Source organism: Prionailurus viverrinus, unplaced genomic scaffold (assembly GCF_022837055.1).
Source record: "Prionailurus viverrinus isolate Anna unplaced genomic scaffold, UM_Priviv_1.0 scaffold_63, whole genome shotgun sequence".
NCBI lineage: Eukaryota > Metazoa > Chordata > Mammalia > Carnivora > Felidae > Prionailurus > Prionailurus viverrinus.
This window is the reverse complement of record NW_025927625.1, coordinates 689,790-714,027: the sequence shown is the minus strand read 5'-3', so window position 1 is coordinate 714,027 and position 24,238 is coordinate 689,790. Positions and strand designations below refer to the sequence as shown.

The 24,238-nt window shown below is 54.9% G+C and overlaps 1 protein-coding gene across 6 annotated transcripts in view; it reads left to right on the top strand.

Annotated features, from left to right (window-relative positions):
• AHRR (aryl hydrocarbon receptor repressor) overlaps positions 1-24,238 on the top strand; it is a 102,424-nt gene that overhangs the window by 27,183 nt on the left and 51,003 nt on the right. For 5 of the 6 annotated variants that reach the window (XM_047848418.1, XM_047848415.1, XM_047848420.1 and 2 more), the window contains 2 exons: positions 347-528; positions 19,284-19,387. In XM_047848418.1, the coding sequence (XP_047704374.1) occupies positions 347-528; positions 19,284-19,387 (286 nt within the window). Of the gene's footprint in view, positions 1-346; positions 529-13,208; positions 13,259-19,283; positions 19,388-24,238 lie in introns of those variants that run through there. The other variant, XM_047848421.1, reaches the window with a different exon arrangement.

The window sequence follows — 24,238 nt, the reverse complement described above, 5'->3', positions numbered from 1 at the left end:
AAGAAAAGCCTGGAAGAAGCTGAGCACATGCAGCCTGGGGCCAGGGATCCTCCTCACACTTGGGGAAAAGTTAGCACAGAGAGGTCAAGAAATGTGCTGGAGCCACACAGCTTGCCTGCAGCTGTGTCCAAGGAGACCTACTCTCTGTCTCTGAGCGCCCTTCCTGGTAATGGATCCCAGCTTCCTCGTATGCACAGTATCAGGAGCCTTTTGTCCTTTTCAGCACCTTTTCTCACTTAGAAGCTGATCCACGCCATAAGGTCACTTCTGGGGACAGGTGTGTGCTCCATGGGGTGACAGCCCCTGGCGGGAAACCCCGAGTCTGATGGCGCTTGCTTCCCTGCAGGAGGCCGGCCACGGGGGCTGAGAAGTCAAACCCGTCCAAGCGGCACCGGGACCGCCTCAACGCCGAGCTGGACCACCTGGCCAGCCTGCTTCCGCTTCCTCCTGACATCGTGTCTAAGCTGGACAAGCTTTCCGTCCTGCGTCTCAGCGTCAGCTACCTCAGGGTGAAGAGCTTCTTTGAAGGTAGGACTCTCTTCTGTCCATCTGTGCTCAGCTGGGTGTCGCCTGGGCTCGCTTCGGTCTCACCCGGGCCCACCCCACTTTACTGGGATGGACCAGTTTGCACCCTGTCTTGGGTAATCATTTAGGGGAGCGGGCACTGAGTGCTGATGACCCAGGGCAGCTCTGTGCAAGGCTCAGGGGCTGGCCCTCCCCCTGCTCAGCTTCCCCACAGCCTCAGGGCTTCAGAGGACCAGGCAGATCCTCTCTGTGGGGAAGCAGGACCAGGGCTGAGCTCAGGAGGCCGTGTTCCCCCATTAGCCCGTGTCACTATTGGGTGGCCATCCTTCCGTGTTGTTGCTTTGTCTGTCCCGGGGATGCTGTGATCCCAGCCAGGCACCAGCCCCTCTGCGCAAGGGGTCCCTGGTGTGTCAGTCCCTTGCAGTAGCTGGGGATGGGTGCTCTCCTATATCTGATGCCCCCAACCAGGCCTCATTCTCCACGTGTCCCGGCTCAGTTCCTGGTAAAGAAATGTGGCTGTCACCACGCTGTTTCAGGGCCCATGACTGCCGTCATCGTCCCGAATTAAGTCTGAACTTCTTACCAAATCGCAACTTACTACATGTCTTTGGGAGTGGGTAAGACAAATGTGTAAAGGGGCAGGTCTGGGCACCAGGGAGTGGTGGGGGCTGTGGCCAACAGCAGAGTCTATACCTCTACCCAAAGGCTTTGGAGGTCGGTTTTTGCACATCCTCGTTTCGCTGCACAAAACACCCTGGGCTGCAGTGAGGACGCCGGCCAGGGCTGAGGTCCTCAGGTGATGTGAACCCAGGTCTGTCCCAGCTCCCACACCTGGGGGGACAATTTGCCCTGAGACGATTATGGCAAGGCCCGAACGCACCTTAATCAGACACGTCTGAGGTGCGACTCGGCCACTGTGCATTGCTGGCCTTCTGCAGCCCCCCAGGAGCGGGAGGACGGTTTTCTTGAGGACTTAGCCTACCTTCAATCCCAACTTCCTCCAGAGACCCCCACCATGAGGAAACATTAGGGGCCTGCAGGCAGCTCTGCCCAGTGCATACTCCACCTGGGCACCTTGCCGACTGACCCCTCCAAAGGGCCTCCCACACGTTGGCCTCCATTTTTTCTCATGGAGCAGGAATCCCAGATCCTCTGATCACTACTGGGCTCGGAGAGCCTGCTCTGTGTGTGAGAGCTCTGCATGGAGCTCCCTCCCAACCTCCGTCTGACACCCCAGAACCCTGGGGGCTCACCCATGTGTGTGCCCTCTCTGCTCTGGGGTGTGGAGCCCAGTGGGTAGTCTGGGCTGGTCCTGAGCCACACTGAGATGTCCCATCATGGAAAGGCCACCTGTCATCATGGGGAGGCCGAGTGCACTGGGCTAGATGGCCATGTGGCCTGCTGAGCCAGGCTTGGTCCTGAGGGCTGGTGGCTGCCACATTGGCCATGCCCAGGACCCCTCTGGGGCATCCCTGCTCCCCTGTTCCCCTGTGCATCCCCGTGCTGCCTCTTCCATCCCTGACGTGGCCCCGTGGGATTCGCAGCCGGGGCTGGAGCTCACCCAGCGCTCAGCCCAGGTCGGTCTTCCTCACTAAACCTCGCACTCTTCCTTTGGGTTAAAAGGGTGCCACCTGGGTGTCCGTCACTCAGACTTCCATGGCTGGAGCCCAAGCTCACAAAACACTCCCGCTGAAGTATTCTGTAGGGTGACAGAGAATGGTGCGTGGCACTCAGTGGAGGTCACCAGGAGGGTCTTGTGGGCTGGTGGGCTTCCCACAGGAGGCAAGGGGCAGGCGCTGTCTGCAGGCTGCGCTGAGGCAGCCCCTCACCCCAGTCTGTCCAAGGCTCTGGCCCCTTGCTGCCAAGGTCCTACATCTCGGGACGGGGCAGGGGCGGGGGCTGCTAGTCACTATGTATTCTCCCTGCTGTGGTCTGGGCCCCTTCCCCATGGGACGGAGGGGTTTTGTGTTCCTTCCCCAGCTGCACTGGGGTATCCCCAGGCCCTCGGGTGACAGGACCAGCTGTATGCAGTGCAGTCCTGTCTCCCAACCTCCATAGCTGCAGCTGCTGTGTTTACTCACTGGCCACATTCAAAGCCATGTCTATTGTCTGGATTCTCCTTCCCAGTGTCCACATGTCTGGCTCAGGCCCTCTCTCCTTGAAGTGCTGGAATCTTAGATTTCAGGTTCTTGGTGGCTCTGGGACCTCAGGTGAGGGGCCAAGAAAGGCCCGCAGATGGGAAGACCGGTGTAACTGGGGGTGCTCTTCCGAGCATCTGTGCTCTGAGTAGAAGCTGAGAGCCCCAGGGGCCCCCAGCCCCATGCCCCAGGGGTTCTATCCCCATGCCCAGGGCCCATCGCTTTGCCCTGGGGCACATCCCCAGGCCCCAGGGGTCCTATCCCCATGCTGGGGGCCTGCCTCCTCATGCCTGTGGCTATCTGGTGGGCACTCTGAGCCCCGATGGTGACAAGACCAGTTCACTGAGGTGACTTGGAACATTTTCGTGTTGTGCAGGACAAGAGTGCAGGACAAGATGCACTCTTGTGCATCACAAGAGTGATGTGATGAGTAAGTCGACAAAGTCATACAAAATGTGCCGGAGAGCCAGGTGTCCACACCAAGGGCGCGGTCCCCAGACTTGCCTTTGCGAAGCCCCTCTGTTACGGACGGCCACCTCAGCTTCCACGGTGGCCTCTTTAGGCAGCTCGGGCAGGTTTGGGGCTGCCCTGGGTGGGGTTGGTGGTTCACCTCCTGTTGGCACACCCTTGCAGACCTGACCTCCTGGCTGGGTGGTCGGGGGAGGAACCAGGTCACTTCTCTGGATGGGTCCAGCCGTTCCCAGCCAGGCCAGGGTTGGTGGTCTCTGAAAGGCTCCCGTCTGCTGTTTCTAGGGGTTCAGGCAGCTGTTCGAGTATCTGCCTGAACGCCTCACCTCTCTTAACTGGCAGTCGGTGATGTTCCCGACCTGCCACCCCATGCCTCCTGCCGGTGCACGCGGACGCCCTTCAGGTCTGTCCGAGCAGCTAGGGCTGACTCCAGGTCCTGCAGCAGGTGGGCCAGCCCAAAGCTCACAGCTGCCTGGCCACTGTCACAGTCAGGTGTCAGAACAGAACTTGGTTTCTCCACAGCACCGTTTCTGTCAAGGGTTCTGAAGTGTGGGATCCCCTTGAAGCTGCACAGTTGAGAGGAAATTGTAGAAAGTTTCCCGAATTCATTTTCACTGTAGAGTTAGAAAAAAGTCAGGCTGCAAAAAATCGGATCTTAATCTGCACTTCCTGACTCAGAAATAGATGAGTTAATTTCATTAAAGCTTCCATAAAATGTCACCTTTGGGAAGGATGTGACCTGGAAAATTTCAGCTTCAGATGGTAATAAGGCCTGAAAACTTGCCTGTGATGTTTACTTTAGTGCTGGCTTTTGTGGATTTTTGAAAGGCAGCAGATTTTTAATTTTTTTTTATCTGGTTTTTGCACAGGCAAGGGGCCAGTCAGTGCTTCTGCGTTATCAACCCCTCTGCTCAAATGCAAGACTGGGATTTTCCAGTCTTGTGGATTTCATCGTTCACACGATAGGAAATTGGGGGCTGAGAAAAAGGGGGAAGTCAGGACAAACAGGACCCTCGAGGTGGGCTCCCCCAGGATGTGGGGCCTGAGAAGCCCCAGCACCTCCTCACTTAAGCCTGGTAGTTGGTTAGGGCCACCCTCCCAGGCATTAGCTCTGCAGTGTGGGCTCGTCTGGGACACTTGCTGGCCAGAGGAGCAAAGCTCAGGTGGTGGAGAACCACCACTCACAGGTAACGGACCCAAGGTCCACACGGTGTGTCCATCCCGTGAGTCTTGTGATGGGAGCATCAGCCAGGGCTCCTGACTCTGTGGAGAGAAGCGTCAGAGAGGGCAACAGGGGCGATAAGCAGAATGAAGCGAGAAGGGGGAGGTGGAAAAGCAGTTTCGGCTGTCTGTGGGAACGTCGAGATTCCGACCCTGGGTCAGTGCTGCCCATGGGTCGTGTCTGGGCCTCCCGTCCCTTTGCGTTTTCTCCGCTCAGCCCGTGGGGCTCGATTCTGCACATGCCAAATGGAGCCCTGCAGGGGTGAGTCCTGGCCCCTGCTCACCTGGTGGGCGGGTCCAGAAGCCCACATGTCAGGAGGGTGTGCCCCAGAACCTTCCCGAGGGGCCTTGCCCTCGCGCAGCATGTCAGGAGGGCAGTTTGCCTTGATGGTCTTAGGACCAGCAACGGAGGCGTGTACAGCTAGCTGAGTGGTACCAGTTTTCAGCTGTCACTAGAGTTACCCTTCTCTCGATGAGCCCTGTGCATCCCTCCAAATGCACACACCAAGGCCCGCACCCCAGTGTGGCTGTGTTTGGAGATGGTGCCTCTAAGGAGTATTAAGGTTAAATGAGGCCCTGCGGAGGACCTGACCCCACAGGATTAGTGTTGGTCTGAGGAAGCCAGGAAAGATTTCACCAGAAACTGAATCTGCTGGTGCCCTAATCTCAGGCCTCAGCCTCTAGAGCTGTGAGGAATACTTACCTGCCGTTTACACGCCCGTGCGTTGTGTCTTGTTACAGGGACCCAGGCTGACTGAGATGGGCCTTCTGGGGGCAAGAGGGTTGGGACCTGCCCCCTCTCCTCTCATGTGGAGCGTCCAGGGGCTTTGTCCCCCAGGCACATGGATACGGGTCACTGCTGCCTCTCACCTCATCTGCTGCTGGAACCACCTTCCTTACCCCTTCCTTCCCAACACTGACACCTTCCAGAATTGGTTCCCTGGGGCATTTCCAGCAAAGACACGCTAGCGTTGGGTCATTCAGGATAGAGTGCCTGTCCTGTCCAACTGTCTGTGGCCACCAGCTTCTGACCCCACAGGAAGGGCCCCCAGCACTCCTCAGATCACTCTTGATTCTTCTATGCACTGTTTTATTTACCTTACCATATCTTAGCTACTTCCAGGAAGAGGAGCAAGCACTCATTGGTGTGTGCACCGATTCACTCCCTCCCTTCTGGTACCTGCATCTGCTCAGACCTGATAAGTAGCCAGAACTCAGGGTCAGCACAAAACAGCTTTGATTTTTTTTTTCTCTCCCCGTCCCAGCAAATCTCCTTTCTGGTTGGTTCCTCCACTACCCATGGAAGAACCAGGGCAGCTATGGATGTTTCTGGTCCCTTCCAGGGAATTCAGTGTCCCCTCCCCACCCCTTCACTCCATAATGTTGGCTTCCTATGCAGGCTGAGCTTGGTATTAGTATGATCTGTCTTTCAAGTGTGAGCCTTCTCCCAGCCCTCACCTGGAGCTCCAGCAGGCAGAAGGGTGGGGGCTCAGGCTGGCTGCTTCTCCTCTTGGTCCTGCCCCACTGGTAGCTGTGGTTTCCTGCCCTTCTGGTTCAGAGCAGCAGCAGGGAGGAGAGGCGAGGGTTCATTGAGGTCCTACGTGATTGGCATTGCCGTGAGCTGGCCGGCAAGGCTCAGTGGGGGACGCAGAGGGGTCTTCTACTGTGGTGGGTAACACTGGCACTCTGTCCTCTCCAGCTGGTCCCTGTCACCTCCTTTCTTAGCCTCAGGTGTCAGAAGGTACCTCTAGCCTCTTCTGTTGCAGTCTCTGCTCATGTCTCCAGGCACCCTCTTGGAGGACTTGAGACATCCCAGGCCAGTGGTTGGGCATTATGACCCTACCTGCTCCCCAGGAAACACTCACCTTAGACCCACTAGGTTGGTAGATGGCACTTCCCACATGGATGCAGCCCAGGTGCCTACCAGGAGCCTTAGGCCCCACCTTTGTCCTTTGGATTTCTTGAGTGTAGAGAGATGCCAGTCTTCAGGGTACAGGTGGGGGCATGCAACTCACAACACAGACCCTCCAAGGAGACCCTCCTCCCATCCTTGAGCATCTCTTGTTTCTGACACCCCCTTTGTAACCCTGCCCAGGTCACCTGGAATCTCACTTTGGGACTTGGGTATAGTTGGCACTTTGTTGTCTTGGGGCCTCAACTCTTTCAGACAGAAAGAGTTCCATATTAACAACCTGTTATAAGGCAAGAAAACAGAAACCATGGTCCCCATCCCCGGGCATTTAGAGTCTAGTGGGAGAATTCTGCTACCAAATATATGCCTTCTTCCATTTCCAACAATACAACAGGCCAGTAACTAATTGGTCATCTTGCTGCTAACAGCCAAAAATGCAAGATAAAATATCTGAAACCTGTCAAAATATATCAGTGGGCAAGCAGGAGATTAAGGAATACTCAGAGACCAAAAACAAAATGAAGCTGAGAATCCAAAGAGAGTTTTATTAAAGGAAATTTTAAATGTTTATTTATTTATTTTTGAGAAAGTGCATGTACACAAGTGAGGGAGGGGTAGAGAGAGAGAGGGAGAGAGAATCCCATGCGGGTTCCATGCTGTCAGCACAGAGCCTGATGTAGGGCTCGATTCCACAAACCATGAGATCATGACCTGAGCCAAAATCAAGAGTTGGATGCTTAACCAACTGAGCCACCCGGCACTTCTACTAAAGGAAATATTGAAGGATGTACTTCATGCAGAAGGAAGGGCATTCCAGGTGGGAGACCTGGAGTGGAGACGAATGGAAGAGCAGGAGGGTGGTGACCGTGTGGGCAGATTGACACAAACACTGAGAGTATAAAACAGTAGTACTACCATGTTGGAAGAACAAGAGAGAGAGAATAAATTCCTAACCATAAAAGTGGAGAGGGAGACTTGAGGTACAGACTTTGGTGGTTCTTGTGTTAATGTCCTATGGAAGCTGGCTAATTAATTCATCATAAACTGTCCATAATAATCATCAGGGTGAAAGAAATGGGGTTTCCCTTAAAACTAGTGGAGAGACAAAGTAGAATAAGTAGATGTAATCAATATTCTTAGACAAGAAAGAAGAAAACAGAGATGTGGAAGGGGGAGTAGAAACCACAAAATCCCAAATGTGTCATGAATTACAGTAAATGTGAATAGACTAAACATGACAACTGAAAGATAAGGATTATTAGGGTGGATTACTATGTCTGTTTACAAATGGCATGGAAAGGTTGAAAGAAAAAGGATGGAAAAATGCTAACTGAAAGAAATCTCATGAAGCCATTTTAATGTAAAAAAATTTAGTTTTTGGTTAAAAAACATAACTGGAGATCATGAGAGAGTCACTACATAATGATTTTAAAAATTTATATCAATTAAACATTTTTAAATTGAAAACATTTTATCAAGCACTAAAATGGTTTTATTTATTTATTTATTTATTTATTTATTTATTTATTTAAAGTTGATTTATTTGAGAGAGAGAGAGAACAAGCAGGGGAAGGGCAGAGAGAGGGAAAGAGAATCCCAAGCTTTGACCTGGGGCTCAAACTCATGAACTGTGAAATCATGACCTGAGCTGAAATCAAGAGCAGGATGCTTAACCAACTGAGCCACCCAGCACTGAAATGATTTTACATTTATGTGCTTCCAGTAACATAACCTTGAAAATATATAACAAATATTGACAGAACTATACAGAAAAACAGATGAATTCATCCCCATGAAAGATTTTAAGTTATTTTCTCAGTGTTTAATAGATCAAATAAATAAAAATCAGTAAAGATTCTAGGAGATTTCACAATGCAAAAAGGGTTAATCTAAAGGACACACAGAAAACACTACTCTGAAACTATAGAATTCACATCTTTTCAAGCCCACGTGGAATTTATAAATATACTGAAAACATATTGGCCAATGAAAGCAAGTCTCAATAAATTTCAAAAGACAAAATCATGACAAATGCATGTTATAAGACCTCAATGCACTTGAGCTAGAAATCAGTAATAAAAGATGACTTCAAAACCCTTATATTTGGAAATAAACACACTGGTAAATAACTCATAGATGAAAGAAGAAAACATCATGAAACTTAGAAAATATTTACAAATCAAAATGTGGGGCATGCAGCTAAAGTAATCCTCAGAAATAAATAACCCTATGTGTTTATATATGAAAGAAGAAAGGTGGAAAATTAATGAACTAAGCATTAGGTTCAGTAGTTCTGATAAAGCAAAGCAAAATAAACAAAAAGAGTCCAAGAAAGCAAATAATAAAAGAGAAGATACTGGTGAAACAGAAAAGAAACATACAATAGAGTTCCTCTAAAATGATAAAGTTTGTAAATATCTAGCGAAACTGAATGAGGAAAAAAAAGTAAATAGTATTAGGGACCTAAAGGGAACATGATTCTAGGCGCTGCACATATTTGAAAGGTAACTGAAGGCTATTATGAACAAATTTATGTCAATAAATTGGAAAACAAATGAATACATTACTAGAAATATAGCTCATTAGAAATGACTCAAGAAGAAATGGAAACCCTAAATAGTCATATGACTATTTTGAAAAGTCGAATCCGTAGTTAAAATGTAAACCCAGAGGGTTTTAAAGCAATCTCTACCAAATATTAAAGGAATTAATATTAAAGGAAAAATAAGTCCACTCTGTACTGAATCCTGTGATGTTGGATTGGAATTGGAGGTACTGGTGTGAGCTCATCATTTTCAAAATACAAAGATAGCTATAGACATAAATACGTGTGTATAGGTGTGTGTTCTGCCCACTGGCAAGGTCTAAGGTTGCTGTGAGCATAGCTCACACTCAGATCTTGGTTTCTAGATACTGTTCACCATCAAAAGGAACTCAGGCCTCCTTCCAGGGTTGGAGCAAGGAAAGCTTAGAGCATCTCAAGCCAGAAAGTGAGGCAGTGCTCAGAGAGGAATGGAGACATCCCACAGGACACAGCCATCCCAAGGGGGCTCTCACTGGCCAAATCTGGACCATTTCAGCATTAAAATGAAAAAGAATAGTAATAGATCATAACCCAGTGAATAAAATAGGATTCCATAAGCCCACACTGATATGTATGCATAGACGAATGAATGAATGAATGAATGAATGAATGAATGATAAGACAAAGTTTTCCTGGGGCACCTGGGTGGCTCAGTTGTTTTAAATGTGTGACTTTGGTTCTTGTCATGATCTCATGCTTGTGGGTTTGAGCCCTGTGTCAGGCTCTGTGCTGACAGCTGAGAGCTTGGAGCCTGCTTTGGATTCTGTGTCTCCCTGTGTCTCTGACCCTCCCCTGCTCCTGTGTGTGCTCTCTCTGTCTCTCTGTGTCTCTGTCTCTCTCTCTCTCAAAAATAAACATTAAAAAAAAAGACAAAATTCTCCTTAGGGCAGAGTGCTGATGAAGAAGCCCGGGCTGTGGAAAGGTGACTGGAGACAGATGTGACTTACAAAGTCATCAGTCATTCACCGTTGTAGCAATAACTCAGACAAGAAATTTCTGTACTAAAATTAGTGGGTGAAAGTGGGCTCAGAAGTGGAATTTTTATAGTCTTGAACTGCCTCCCAACAAGTATGAGTTCACACCTAAGGGAAAAACTTAGGATGGAGAAACCACCACCTGCCTTAGGCCACCAAATCTGACCCCTCACATGCTGGGCAACAGGAGGCAGAGAACATGTCCTCTTGGGTGATGTTCCTGAGAGGGTCGGTAGACCGTGGTCTAAGCTGAGGAAACACTGGACAACCCCCAACTGAGGGGCAGTTTGCAGAGTTGCTGGCAATGATCTTCAGGGTCATTGAAGTCAAGGAGGACAAGGAGACTGTCTGCAAGGAGAGGTAGGACCGACCCAGCCGAAGGGTGTTTGGGGGACACTCAGTGGAGTCTGGGCAAAGCCTTCGGTGCACGTGGCGCTGTTCTTCCCGCTGCTGTGAGAAGAGGGAGGAGGCCCGAGGAGTGGTTCTGGGGTGTGGACCCGGGTGGCTCCGGAGCGGGTGTGAACGGGGGCGGCTCCGGAGCCAGTGAAGAGCACGTGCCTGGGGGAGCTGGTGGGGCCCGGGAGGGCGTGGCGCACTCATGTGTTTGTCAGGCAAGTCCCATTGGAACCTTCCCGAAGCACTTGGCTCTTTGGGCACCCAGTCCTTGGTAAAAAGCAAGAGAATTGCTAGCACTTTCTGCAGCCACTGTTAGCATCAGCCGTTTTGCAGGCGGGGTCTGAGCAGTGCTGACTGGTCAGGGGGAGCAGGCCAGTGGGCAGCTGTGGGGACTGGGAAACACTGGGGGAGCAGGGTGCCAAAGAGCGAGCAGAGGGGTCGCCCCGTGTCTCACTTGGGGGATACTCCCTTGGTAGCTCTGCGCACCTGCTGGGCTCATTTTCTTGCAGCCAGGCCCCCGCGGCGCCTCCGCTCCTCCAGGTTGTTTCTTGTGTCAACCCCAGACAGCCTCCCCAGGAGGTACACCCCCAGGATGGGCTGGCATTGTAGACGCTGAAGAAAGGGGTGCCTGCTTGAGCAAGGGAACGACCACATCCCGCAGAGGCCTGTGCACCTGGACAGCTCTGGGCACCGAGGCCTCCACATCCCTTCAGCCTGTAGCATCCACCACGAGGGAAGCATGGTAGGAAGCGCTTCCTTCACAGTGACGTGTGGTGACGATTCACACAACCACCTTGTCAGGTTATTTGCAAATTTGAGGTTACGTAACTGGAGGCTTCTTTACAAATGTATTATAAGTTCATTCTTTATACATGAATCAGACGTTCTCTGGTAGCTTTGCTTCTCCAGAGCTCAGGACACTGGACCAGTAGGTACAGCCCCAGACTCTTTGCTAGCAAAGAGTCCCCCAGCGTGGCGGCTCAGAGCACCCAAGGGTAGGCCAGGGCACGCTGACTGTGGGTGTGACCATGGGTCCTGCACACTGGGTCGTGGGCTGCTTCATGTACCTGCACACCACGCAGTTATTTGTCGAGTAAGTATTGGACTTTCTCAAAGCACCAGCATGCTGTGTGGGTTATGTTTTGTCGTGTTTCACAAAATGTTCCTTGAACTCTTGGCTTGACGCTGGTGTACTTCTCTCGTGATGCGTTGAAACTTAACAAAAACGCGGAACGAGTGGGCTTGTCCCGGATGTTTCACACCATGAAAAGGATATGGATCCCCAATGTGTGTAAGTTCCCCTCTCTTTTTCTTCCCAAAGAGCTGTTTTTGGTTGTGTCTTGCTTTGGGGATTTAAGGAAAGAGTGCACTTTCTCTGCAGGACATGTGACCCAACTTACGCAGAAGTGGTTGGAAATGTGTTCTTTTGACCAGAGAAAGTGGATGGGGTGGCCACTGCCTCTCTCTCATCACTGGCTCTGAGGAAATGCATTTTCTGTGGTGCCTTTTCAGCCGTACTAAAGTGTGAAATCTCTAAGGCATGCCTGGTACATTTTGGAAAATACGGAAAGTTTTTACAGAAAATCGACAACTTGATGCAATGTACATCTTGGAATGTGCTCTTACTCCCTAAATGCAGAGCTTGCAAGAAACAAGCGTGTTTCTTTATACTCGTGATGTTTTTTCTTGCCTAGGGACCTTGAGGCTTTGAATGGCAGCTTTAACCCTTCCCCCTCTCTGGCTGCCACGGCAAGGGTCCTGCAAGGACTCGCACCTGCCAGTCTGCACCTGCTGGGACCCTTGCCCTGGCTGCTGGTTCTCCTCCCCTCTCCACGGGCCACAGACATCTTCGCCTCCTGTTAAAATGTGCCCACGCCACGTGTCAAAAGCAATGTTTCTCCTGCCCTCCCTCGTTGTCTAGGCCCCAACATAGAGCATATACACCCTCGCACAGGACATGCTGTGTGTACACACACCCTTGGTTACTTCTGCTCCATCTGCCCCTCCGGGCCTGTTCTCTTACCTGCTGGGCCCACCTGGTTGGTTGGCGTGATGCAGGGAATAAGAGATGTAAATGTCAGTCCCCGTGTGCCCTGCCTGTGGGGGCCCCCGTGTGTAATCATGAAATCATTTTGTGATTCATAGGAGGGGGCACTGCCTGGGAGGAAGACCGTGGGGACGTGGCTGGGGTGCATCCCCCACCAGCATGGGGGAGACATCCAGCCTCAAACGAATGAATGGATCACCCGAGAAGGGAAGGCCAGCAGGCTTGCTCTCACCCCGCCCCCATGCTGCCCCTCAGGGGATCTCCTCCGGCCAGGCCTGCAGCCTGGGTGAGGTGGAGTGTCACAGAGAGGGGCCACGGTGAACATCCCTCCAGAAACCCCCATCTGCCTGCAGAGTTGGAGCAGGTCATGGACGAGTGCCCTTTGGAGTGGGCGAGGTCCCTGCAGGGCTGCAGAGGGAACGTGCAGGTTGAGGCAGCACATCTTTTCATGGGAACCTTAAGAGATTCTTGTCTGCACATGCCCCAGGCTTGAGAGGCCTGCCCTCCCAGGGATGGGGCCAGCTCGTCCTCACTCTGGGGGTGCAGGACAGATGGGCCTCTGTGGATGCCCCAGGAAGGGCAGAGCCCCCAGCCACAGGAGCAGCCTGGCCAGCGCTTTGCCCCTCTCAGTTGGTACCACCTGTTTTCTGCGAGGACTGGGGCTTCTCCAGACCCTCATCGTCTTGGCCCCTTCCCAGACACCTCTTCCCACACATGCTTTGCACACAGCTTGCTGCTCTTAGCTGCCAAGGGCCTTCCCAGAGCCACCCTGTGCCACTGGGCCCTCTTCCCTCTCAGCCTGCCACCCACCTGGGCACTCCCGACTTGTCGTCAGGACCGCCCCCCCACCCACCCTTTGGTGGCTAGATGAGGCTGTGTTTGTCAACAGCCTCCTGCCCAGAGAACCTAAGGGTGGTGTTTCCCTTTGCCCTTCCCTGTGCAGGAGCCGGGCAGACCTCTGCATCTGGGTATGGAGAACAGCCTGTTTAGAAGGTAAGGGCAAGGCCAGGAGCGACCTCTGTGAATAGCCTGAGGCCGTCAAGAATCACTGCAAACCCTCCCTCCCAGCGTGTATGCTCCATTTCCCTCTGTCAGAAGCAACACAAGGAGTTAATCTTTTCGTCCTTGAAAAGTAAAGGGAGGGATGGTTTGAAAGCTCCACAACTGTGAGCTGATGGCCCATCAATTTGATGTAGAAACTGATGTAGAGGGGCGCCTGGGTGGCGCGGTCGGTTAAGCGTCCGACTTCAGCCACGTCACGATCTCGCGGCCCGTGAATTCAAGCCCCGAGTCAGGCTCTGGGCTGATGGCTCGGAGCCTGGAGCCTGTTTCCGATTCTGTGTCTCCCTCTCTCTCTGCCCCTCCCCCGTTCATGCTCTGTCTCTCTCTCTCTGTCCCCAAAATAAATAAAAACGTTGAAAAAAAATTAAAAAAAAAAAAAACTGATGCAGAACTGCAGGTCTGTAGACCCTGTTGGGGAGCCTGTGCCCTCCCATGGGTGCAGCTCCCCACCCACCATCTCCCCCCTACTCCTGGGAAGCACCTGCCTAGCTCTCTGCCATGGCCTTGGTCTGGTTGGAGAGACCGGGTGTGGGGAGAGGTGAGCCAGGGCTCCCGGGGCACCCATCCACTCCCAAACACACATGGGCCCAGAAACCTCATGCTGGCCCTCTAGAAGGGGCCCTGGCGGTGGATGGAACCAAGTCAACACAGCCAACCTTCCCTCGTGGCTGGCCCTCCACGTCCCACACCTGTCAGTCTCCAGGTGGGCAGCCCGGGCCCCCAGGTGGCGTGCCAAGAGCACCTTCCTGGTGTGCTCATGAAGCCTGTCGATGTTGTTGGGCCTGTCTTATAGGAGGGTGAGGCTCCCAGAACTCCCTGCTCTAAGCTGTATGCTGTCCTCTGCTAAGCATGTCTCCGAGGGGCTCTGGGACGGAGGTTAGCTTCTGATGAGAATTGGGCAGAGATAGGAGGGCACTCTTGCTCCTCGGGGGTCCCCAGGGTGCTTCAAGCTCACCTGTTTCTCCTCTACCCCTGACCTCTGGGTGTAGCACGGGGAAGAGCAGAGCAGAGCCGTGGGCACGTCATCTGCCTCCATAGGGACATGTAGGGAAGTGTGGAGATCAGCTCTGACCTGTGAAGGCGTGGGGCAGGCCTCTAGCGGGAAGGCCTGCTAGACTGGGGCTGGAGGAGGAGGAGGAGGAAGAGGAGGAGGAGACGTGCCATGGGTGCTACCCAGAGCGTGAAAGTTGGGACACACTGTGCAGGGCCCCAGGGCTCAACTCCGAAATGAAGCCACGTTATACCAGGCAGGTGTTTGATTCAGCCGGCCAATGGACATAGGCCCGTCCACTCCAGGACCTGCAAATGGCCAGAATCGGGGTTTCAGTCCAGCCTCCAGTGGGGCCCCTGGCTTTTAATACTCTGGGTGGCAGGAGTCCTACCCAACCTCTAGACGGCTCTCACATTCAGTGCACCCTGCACCTGGACCCAGCTGTCCTGCTTACCTGTCCTATCTGCACTGAAAGGAGTTGGCTTCACCTGAGCAGGGAACAAAGTGGCTGCCACTTTCTGAGCATCCCAGCACCATCCAGAGGCAGAGGTAGGGGAGTCTTCTAGCTTCTCCTCCGCCAAAAACACTTGGCACCTGTCATTGGCCAGACCCAGCCACATGAACTCTAAGCAGCTACTGTGGTGGGACAACAGGCCCCGGTGGCATGTGGTTTGGCCCAGGGTGGCACCTTGCTGAGTGTCCCCTGTGTGAGGGAAATAGAGGTCTCATAGTGGAGAGGTTGGGGTGCGGGGTAGGAGCTGGCAGGGTGCAGGCAGTCCCAGTCAGCCTCAAGGGAAGTGGGGAAGTGGGGAAGTGTCCCCTCCCTTCTGAAGCGTCCCCCCGCCCCGGCTTGCGTGGAGACAGGGATGGCCACTGTCTCCATGGTTTTTCGGATTCTCTGTGTCCCAAATGAACCTTCCTGAGGGTGTAAGAAGCCAATGAAGTGAGAAGCACCAGTTGTTGGAGAGTCTCATTGTGGCTGGTGCTCTGGGGTCATTGGGTGACTCAGAGTCGGGGAGGAGCTGGCTTCTTCAGGGTTCAGGCTGAGCGGTGAGCCCGAGGGAGTCCGTTTGTTTCTGGGAGTGGGCAGCCTGGCTCATGCCTCCTCTGTCTGCCACATGGCCCCGAGCTCTGTGTGACAGACCGGGTGCGGAAAGCTGGCTTCAGGCCAGTCCCCAGGGCTCTCAGAGGCCCCCAGTTGCCCCTCAGAGTCCAGGCAGGGCAGGAGGACTAGCTGCCCACAGGGCAGGGCCTGTGGGACGTGGTTCTGGTGGGAGCCAGCACACTCAGCCCGGCCTCCTTTCTGTGGGCAGGGCAGTGCCAGCGGCTCACGAGGGGTCTGGGCCACTTGTGCGTGGATGGGCCTCTTGAGCCCCTGCTGGTCTGTGGGGGCTCTCATGCCTGGAACTTCCTCTTCGTGGCCTTCTTGGCAAGCCGGGCCTTCGGAGGGCCCCCGGCAGACTCTCCCCACACTCTCACCAGCTCCCCAGAAGGACACCCTGCACCCCCACCTGTTCCCCAAGAGCCTTTCTCCCTGACCTGTTACCATGGGCAGTCAGGTGCAGAGGGGGCGGTGACAGGGGCCAGGTGGTGGGCTTGTCCCTTGTCATGGAGGAGGAGAGGGGGACCCCCCAGGGCAGACCCAGCAGTGGGGCTGAGGTCTGTCTGCAGAGGTTTCCAGGGCCCTGGTGGCCTTGCCCACGGCCCCAGTCCCTGTTGCACTCCCAGCTCAGGCCCTCAGGTGAGACCTGCTTTCAGGGGGGACAGAGAACCCAGGACGGGAGAGAAACCCTGAGGTGGGGGAGCGGATCCAGGGCAGAGCTGAGCCAGGAGGGCTGAGGAGGGGGCGCAGCTTACCGGCTGCCTCCTGCCCTCCTTACCGGTTGCCCCCCTCCCCGGGACCCTGCTGCTCTGCCCTGCCTGGCCACCTGCCCGTGGGAGGCACGGTGGGACCCTGGCTGCGACCCCACCCCCCACCCGAGTCTGCTGCTCTGTTTCGACTCCCTGAGGGCCCCTGAAGTGGGGGACCTGGGAAGTGAGCGGCAGGCCCTGTCAGCTCGCATGGATTTCCGGGAAAGCTGGCCCCCACCCCCGGGCTCCTGCATTCGGTTTCTTTCTGTCTTGCCACAGGCCTGGGGGTGGGGCGCGTCTGCGGCTGTGCTCGCACGCGAGGCCCTGGCCTGGGTCCAGGTGGCTGTCACTGCAGCGCTGATGGCCCCATCGCGTGACAGGAGCCCAGAGGAGGCCCCGCTGGGCGTGCCCCGCCGGGATGTGGCTGCAGAGGAGGGGAAGTGGGGGTGCCCAGCTGGGGGGGGGGGACACGCGATGCTCGGGGGCCGGTGTCCCACGGTGTCCCCGTGGGTGGGGAGAGAACTTAGAGAGGGTGTCCCCCGCTTCTGCCTCTAGAGGGTACAGGACAGGATGTAGCCCATCAGGTTGGGGGGGCAGTGAACACCCCACAGGGCAGTGATGTCACCATGCTGGGATTTTCCCCCACCCCAGCTTCACAGCTGTGGAAGTCATTGCCCCCAACAGGGTCTGCAGGGGCAAGAGAACAGGCAGGCAGGGGCAGTCCAATCCCTGCCTTCCCCTGCCCTCAGTTTGAGGGGTGTGTTGGAGAAGGCTGGGGGCAGGGAGCTGGCTTGAGCTGGGGTGGGAGTGGGAATGACCTCTCCACAATGGAGTTTGCTTTGTGGAGGGCCTTGGTGGCCTGGGTGTATGGGCAGGCGGCCCAGGATGCACTGAGGTGGTGAGGGGTCCTGTCTCTGCCCAGCCAACGGCACTCCTGGCCTTCATTGAGCCCCAAATTCACCACAGGTGCTGCACAGGCCCTGCCCATACCCTGGTGGAGAGCTGTGGCCTCCCTGCTGTGGCAGCAGGATAAGACCCTCTGGCGGGGGAGGGGAGGGGGGGGACAGGGACTCACATGCCAGTGTTTTTCCTCCTTTATCTTTCTGGGCCTCTGAGAGCATGGGGTCCTGTGTGACCCCCGGCAGAGGCCCACCTCAGCCTTCGGGGTGTTCTGAGACCAGAAGGTTCCCTCAGGGGACATGGCATTCGCTTCACCAGGGTCTGTTTGCTGCTTCTGTGTGCTGGGGGTGGGGAGCTGTGTGAGTTTAGTGAATTCAGACCTTTCAGCTTTCTGAACGACAGGGTTGTGTTCCCAAAGGGAGTAAAAATAGGCACCTCTAAATGTCCCTGGCTTTCGACACATCTCAAAGCTTAGTGAGCGGTGGGGCCTTGATTGCTGGTGAGGTTTTCGGTTGGGAGAGGGGCCTGGGCAGTCTGCAGCACCGACCGCCCCTGTACCTTTGCCCAGCAACCCCCAGGTGTGACTGTTCTTGTTTCCTGCTTTCTGGCCAAGGAAATGCGTTCATTTCTGGGAGTATTTAGAGCAGAGAACAGAGTTCCAGTGCTTCTTAGCTGTGGGAGAGAGGTTGATAGAGCAAAGCCCTCTCGGAGAGGGAAGGACGGGGGGGCCAGACAGAGACCAAAGGCCCCAACGTGACCACCGTCTGTGGGGCTCTCCTGAGGGCCACCTCCCTGCATCCAACCCTTTGCCTCTGTGGACACTCGGCTCAACAGTTTCCCTGCACCTGGCACCAGAGGGCTTGAGTGAAGGGGCCCAGCGTGGCCTCTGGTGGGAGGCAGGAAGCTGCCGGTCCAGCAGTGCAGCTGGTGTGGGGTGAGGGTCCCACCAGGGAGGGCAGTCCGTGCCTGACAAGAGGTGTGGACAGAGCGTCTCGCCTGGAGTGCGGACATTGGGGCCCTGCGGTCCCTGGGCTCTGGGGACCTGGGGGCCTGAATTTCTATCAAACTCCGTGGCGGAGCAGCTGCTGCCCATAGCTCGCCGATATGGGGGGGGAAGGTACAGTGGATGTGGGGCAGACCCTGGCTCTGAGTGCGGCTCAGGGGGGTGTGAAGGTGCTGATGAAGTAAAAACTACCTGGGTAGCACAATCACTATGACCCACGTGCCCTGGAGGAGTTCAGCACAGCTTGGCGGTTTTGGAAGAGAAAATGCGGGAGATTTAAGTGCCCGTGTTTGTATTTTCTCCCGAGACCTGGACAAATGCAAGGGTTCTGCCTGCCCCAGGCAGGGCCCTTTGACCCCCAGTTGCACTGACATCACCTGCAGCTTCAGTTTGGAAACCGACCTGAGGGGCAACTGGGAGGCCCTTCCTGGTCTGCCCAGCCCTCCAAGGAGGCTCCGGGCGGCCCCCTTTCCGCACCCCAGGGGTCCTCCCATAATTCTCCATGTGGATGGGGACCCTGGGCATGCAGCTGGGGGTCCACAACAGGTGCCAGTAAATGGGGATGTGGACGGCATGTCTGTATGTCTGAGCTTTCACCCCAGAACGGAGATGGGCCACACTGGGGTTGGGGCTGGGGGAGGGCCAGGAAGCTGCCACCCTTGGGGGGCACCTGAGTCATGCCAGGGGGGCCTTCCGTGCAGTGTGGGCCGCTCCACACCAGGTTGGGGGTTGGGGAGCGGTTGGGGGAGCTGGGGGCATGATGAGGTCGCGTGGGCACTTCCAGGGTGGTCTGAGTTATGGAGACCAGCAGTGCCGAGTTAGGGCACCTACTGGAGCTTGGGTCTCCAGAGAGGACCTTGGGGACCCCTGGGCGGTGTCCCTGAGGCTGGGCGGGATTCTGAGGGGTTTACAGGAGGGGGCAGAGAGCAGTTTCTGCAGAGCAGAGTAGGGGTGGGGTCCTCGAGGTGAGGCCCAGCCCCGATGGCCTGATCTCCTGAATATCACACTTGGTGCTCCCACCTGGCTGCCCTGGTCGGCCCGGGTCCAGTTCCAGCTGTGCTGCCCCCATGCGTCCCACGGAGGAGACCCCAGATCAGCTTGGGAATGCGGCTTGGGAGGGTGGCGGCCAAGAACTTGGGAAATAGAAGAAGGTAAGCAGGTCTGGGGCCCAGGAAGGGTGCTGACAGACTTGCTTCGTTCTTCTCTGACAGCCGTGCAGAACTGCCCACGGCAGCCGGCGGCTGGTACCCCCTCGCCAGAAGACAGCGGTCTGAGCGGAGGGTCCACCGTGCTGGAGGGAAGGCTGCTGCTGGAGGTGAGTCCCCTCGTCCTCCCATCACATGCCTGTCACCCTGCGTGGGGTCTGTCTGCCCGCTGGTCGTCAGGTTGGACCGCTAACAATTTACTGGAAATGTGGCCCTGGGAGCAGCAGGGGGTCAGACACAGATGCGCAGGTGAGGCCCAGCAGGTTGGGACAGGGAACCAGAGGTGGCCTTGGCCCATACACCTCAAGTGTAAAAACCATTTCTCATTCTGCATTCTCTGGTTTTACTTGTCAGTCAATTCAGCAGGGTTTTTCAGAATCATTGTTATTATTAATGACAGAGAATCGCACGAGTTTTGCAGGGTGTGGCAGGTGCAGGCTGGCCCAGCTGTCCATATTACACGCACGGCATCTGGGGCCTGGGTCCGCCTCTCACCCCTGGTGACTCTGAGGCGCCATGACCTTCCTGACCCTCTCCCGTGGCCCGCTCCTCGAGGGGCGGGGCATGCGTGGCTCAGTTCCTCAAGCAAGATAGGACAGCGAGGTGGAGCTTTCCGGGCTGGGTCGAGTCACTGTGTACAGAGCAAGGGGGTCGCTGCCTCCACCGGTGGCTGAGAGACCCTGGTTTTCCCCACCTCAGGAGGGGCCTGTAACCAGCCGCTGAGGTGCCCCCGAGGCCGTGGTTCCCCTGGCAATCCCAGAGGGGCCGGGCCCCATGTGTCCCCCTGCGTGTCCCCTTTGGGACCCCAACACTGGGTTCCCAGCACTCAGCCCTGCTTGGTGGCAGTCCCGTCCCCCCAAAGTGAAGTGTCCTCAGCTGCACACACTCGCCCGTCTGTTGGGCTGACGCACTAAAGGCAGAAATGGTGGCGCGTTGGCTCCTTTTATGCTGATGAAATTGAGTCTGCTTGGAGCCCATCGGCCCCTTCTCGGGGGTCCCCCAGCAGTCTCGCTCAGTGTTCTGTTTGCACCCCAGCTGCCCTGCGGCAGCCAGAGCGGCCTGTCCCAGGCGGGTCCTGAAGGGCAGCCCCGGGTCCTCGCCCACTGGCCGGCCCGTGCGCTGCCTGCTGGCCCAGCTGCTGCCCTGGTGCCTTCACCGCAGGAATGAGCTCAGAGGTTTGTTTGCAAGCCAGGGCCCCTCATGGAGGACAGAGGACAGGGATCTTCTGCCTGATTCACCCCTGCCCGAGTCTCGCTTCCCACCCTTCAGTCTGCTTCCCCCCCAGGCGCTTTCCCTGACCCTCTGGGTGGCTTCCTGCTGTCTGCGTGTGAATTCCTGGGTGCTCAGCTGTTTGGCATGTGGGCTTTGGTGGTGGGGATGTGCCCCTAGGGCACCTCAGCCAAGATGTCCCCACAGTGCCTCACCTAAAGGGTAGGTGGAGGGTGGGGTTCTGCCATCTGCTGACGACAGGTGGGCAGATGGAAAGCATCTGGGCTGGTTGGAGGGGAGCCAGAGATGCTCCTGCCTCGGATCTGGGGGCTCCTATCTGCCACCGTGACCCCTGACCCGCCATGGCCCCCCCATGACCCCCATGCCCCCTACGGTCCCCACAGGGACCCCCATGACCCCATGATCCCCCATGACTTCCTACAGTCCCCCGTGACTCCATGGCCTCCCATGGTCCCCACAGGGATCCCCATGACCCCCTGACCTCCAGTGGCCTCCCATGACCCCCCATGGTCTCCCAGGGACCCTCACAAACCCATGACTTTCCACAACTCGCCATGGTCCCCCACGATCCCCATGACCCCCAGCGGTCCCCAAGGGAACCCCCCATGACCCCGTGGCCTCATGACTCCCTGCAGTCCCCCATGATCCTCCAGGACTTCTACAATCCCCATAGGAGCCCCCATGACTCCGTAGGCCCCTGATTCCCCACAGACCCCATGACCCCTCTACGCACCCATGATCCTCACAGGGACACCTACAGTCCCATATACCTTCCACTGCCCTCCAAGGCCTTCACGCCTGCTGAGGCGATGGTTCTCATGAAGATCACAGAATTTATAAATCACTTCCTTTTTAAAAAACAAAAATACAAGCAACCATATACTTGCAGTTTGCTGGGTTACTGTTGGATTTCCATGAAAATTCTGTATGGCGGGCACCTGAGGACCCCGTTCTTAGAGCCCCTGTGTCTTTCCGTCCCGTCTGGAGCAGAGCAGGGGTCCTAACAGCAGAGTAGCTTTTAGAAATACTGTGGTTTCAGGAGAGGAAATACTTCCATACCTCACTATTTACCATGTTTTTCGGAAGTGAATTCTTAAATATTAATTTTTCCTTTAAAGTTGGATTTTTCCAAGCTGGTGAGCTTGGGGCTGGAAAACATTGTGCCAGCTTGAGTTTTATTCTTGGCAAAATATAACTGGCATGACTCTTTTTATAATTCATGTTAAAAATTAAGATAATAAAATCTTAAACATGAAATCTTTGTTAAACTGTGTTCCGACTATAGATACAGAAGCATGTGCACACTCCCATCTCCTGTGGGAGCCTGGGGGCCTGTTCCACACATGTCCACACCACTGCCCTCCAGCCCCTCTGCTAGCCCTCGGCGGCCGTCCTGCTCTCTGAGCAGGACCAGGTTTCCCCCGAGGACCTGGGGACCTCAGGACATGGACGCAGCACGGTAGTCCCAGCACAGCTAGAGACTAGGAAGTGGCCCAGCCTGACCTTCAAGAGCTGACCAGCTCCCTGGGGGCCGGAGGGCGGCACCCAGCCCCATACCTCCTGTTGGCCCAGTGCGTGTGTTCAGAGAACTACCCTCTGGGGTGGGACTCGAGGCTACTGGTCAGTTTGCCGCGGCACGGGGGGCTCTACGGCCATCCCCTTGCCCCACTCCGTCTTGAAGACAGGGCCAACAGCTCCTGAAGCTTCCTTCTGCCACCCCTTGTAACACGTTCTCTGTGACCACAGAAGTTTCTGGAAGTTCCCTTAGATTGGAAGCAGTCTAGATTGTATGGTGAGGGTTCTCCTCACCACATTTCTAGTGTGGCAGTTCTCAAACTTTGTGATTAGAGACTCTTTTTGAAGTTTAAAAATATTCCCTAACAGCAAAATAAACAAATCAAGCAGCAATAACAAGAAAATCCAGCTTTTATTTCTAATCTTCAGTCTGTTAAAGAGAAACTGGAAAAAATGAGAGGTTTATGACAGGCATCATAAATTCATAAAAATGTAGTGCTGGCACAGACTTTAAAGGGCCTGTGGTCTAACGTCCACTATTTTAAGATGAAGAAACCAAGATTTGGAGCGGTTGGGGGTCCAGGATCCCTGTTGGTGTTGGGGCTGGGCCTGGCGTTTCTTTATCCGTGGTTAGTGCTCTTGGGCCCCTGCCTGCCCCAAGAAGCCAGGGTGGATGGCCAGAGGGGCCGCCAGGTGAGCACCTTGGCACAGGCTCGAGGCATGGGACAGGTAGGTTCTGGAAACACACACATTAGATCACAGTTAGCAGCGTCGTGGGCTTCTATTCCCACTTTTAAGGTGGTCTGTAGTGTTTGGTGTGGACAGGGCAGCTGGCTAGCAGGAACTGTGGACTCGGGCCTAGGAGGGGCCGGGCTACGGGCCACCTGACCCTGACGAGGGTTCTGGTGTGCCGTGGGTACATTTTCTCACACTTATTTTTAAGTTCACGCATGCTAAAACGTGTTCTTATTGGCAGTGTGGTGTGGCCACCGTTGTGAAGAACACAGCAATACCATCATGCCTGAATCCCCCTGGTGCCGCCCGTGTGTGGGGCCCGGCCACCAGAGCCACGTTCTCCGGCCCCTGCGGCCTTCTCCGACCGCTGTTCTCAGGGTGCCTATGGGTGGGCTCCTACAGCGGGGAGCTTGGGTGCCAGCAACACTCACCAGACCCAGACACGCAGCTGCCTGGAGCACAGTTGGTTTTGTCCTTCTGTGGTGTGAGGGCATCTCGGTGTGCTTGTCCACCCAACCACTAAAGGACGTTTGAGTTTCCAGGGTTTGTGTATGTGGATAAAGCTGCAAGCAGCCGCGTGCAGGTTGTCCGGGAGCATCGGCTCTGGTTCTCTTTGGGTGATACCCACGTGTGTGGCTGCTGGGTTGTGCGACAAGAGTGTTTTTGGTGTCGTGGGGACCTGGCGTGCTGTTTCTCCAGGTGGCCGTGCGGTGTCCCCAGTGGCGGAGAACAAGGGTGCCCTTGTCCGTGCGCTTGCTGTTGTCCTGTGTTCCCCCTCCTCAAAGCTGTTTTAAGAGAATCTCATCACGGTTTCGGATCGCGCTTCCTTCATGACCAATGACACAGAGCCTCTCGTCAGGTCGTGGTTGTTCATCGAAGGAGCCCCTTGCGAGCAGCCTGCTCAAACGTTTGCCCGTGAAAACAGGTTGTTTCCTACCTCGCTTTTGACTTTGGAGCTCTTTATGTGTTCTGGACACATGATCTTTGTTCTGTGTGTGGTTTGTAAGCATCTGCCTCTAGTCTGGCTTCTCTCCATTCTCTTCAGAGTCTTGCAGAGAATGAAAGTACTTAATTTGGACAAAGCCCAGGTTATCAGTTTTTAAATAGGTCATGATTCGTGTCACATTTGAGAACTCTTTACCTCACCTGGGTTGCAAAGATTTTTATTTTATGCTTGCTCCAAAGTTTTATCGTTTTGTGTTTTACATTCAGGTTTATGGTTCATTTTTAGTTGACTTTGCTACAGGCGAGGGTATGGACCGAGATAGCCTCGTTCTGCACGTTAAGATCCTGGTGTCTCAGGATTATGTGGCCCTTCTCCACTGAATTGCCTTTACACCTTGTAAAAAAAGCTTGTGGCCCTATGTTTGTGAGTCTGTTTCTGGACTGTGTTCTGCCATTGAGAACAAGCACCAGCCGGTTTCAGTGTCTGCAGCTTTACAACAAGTCTTGAAATCGGAGAGTATGACTCTTCCAATCTT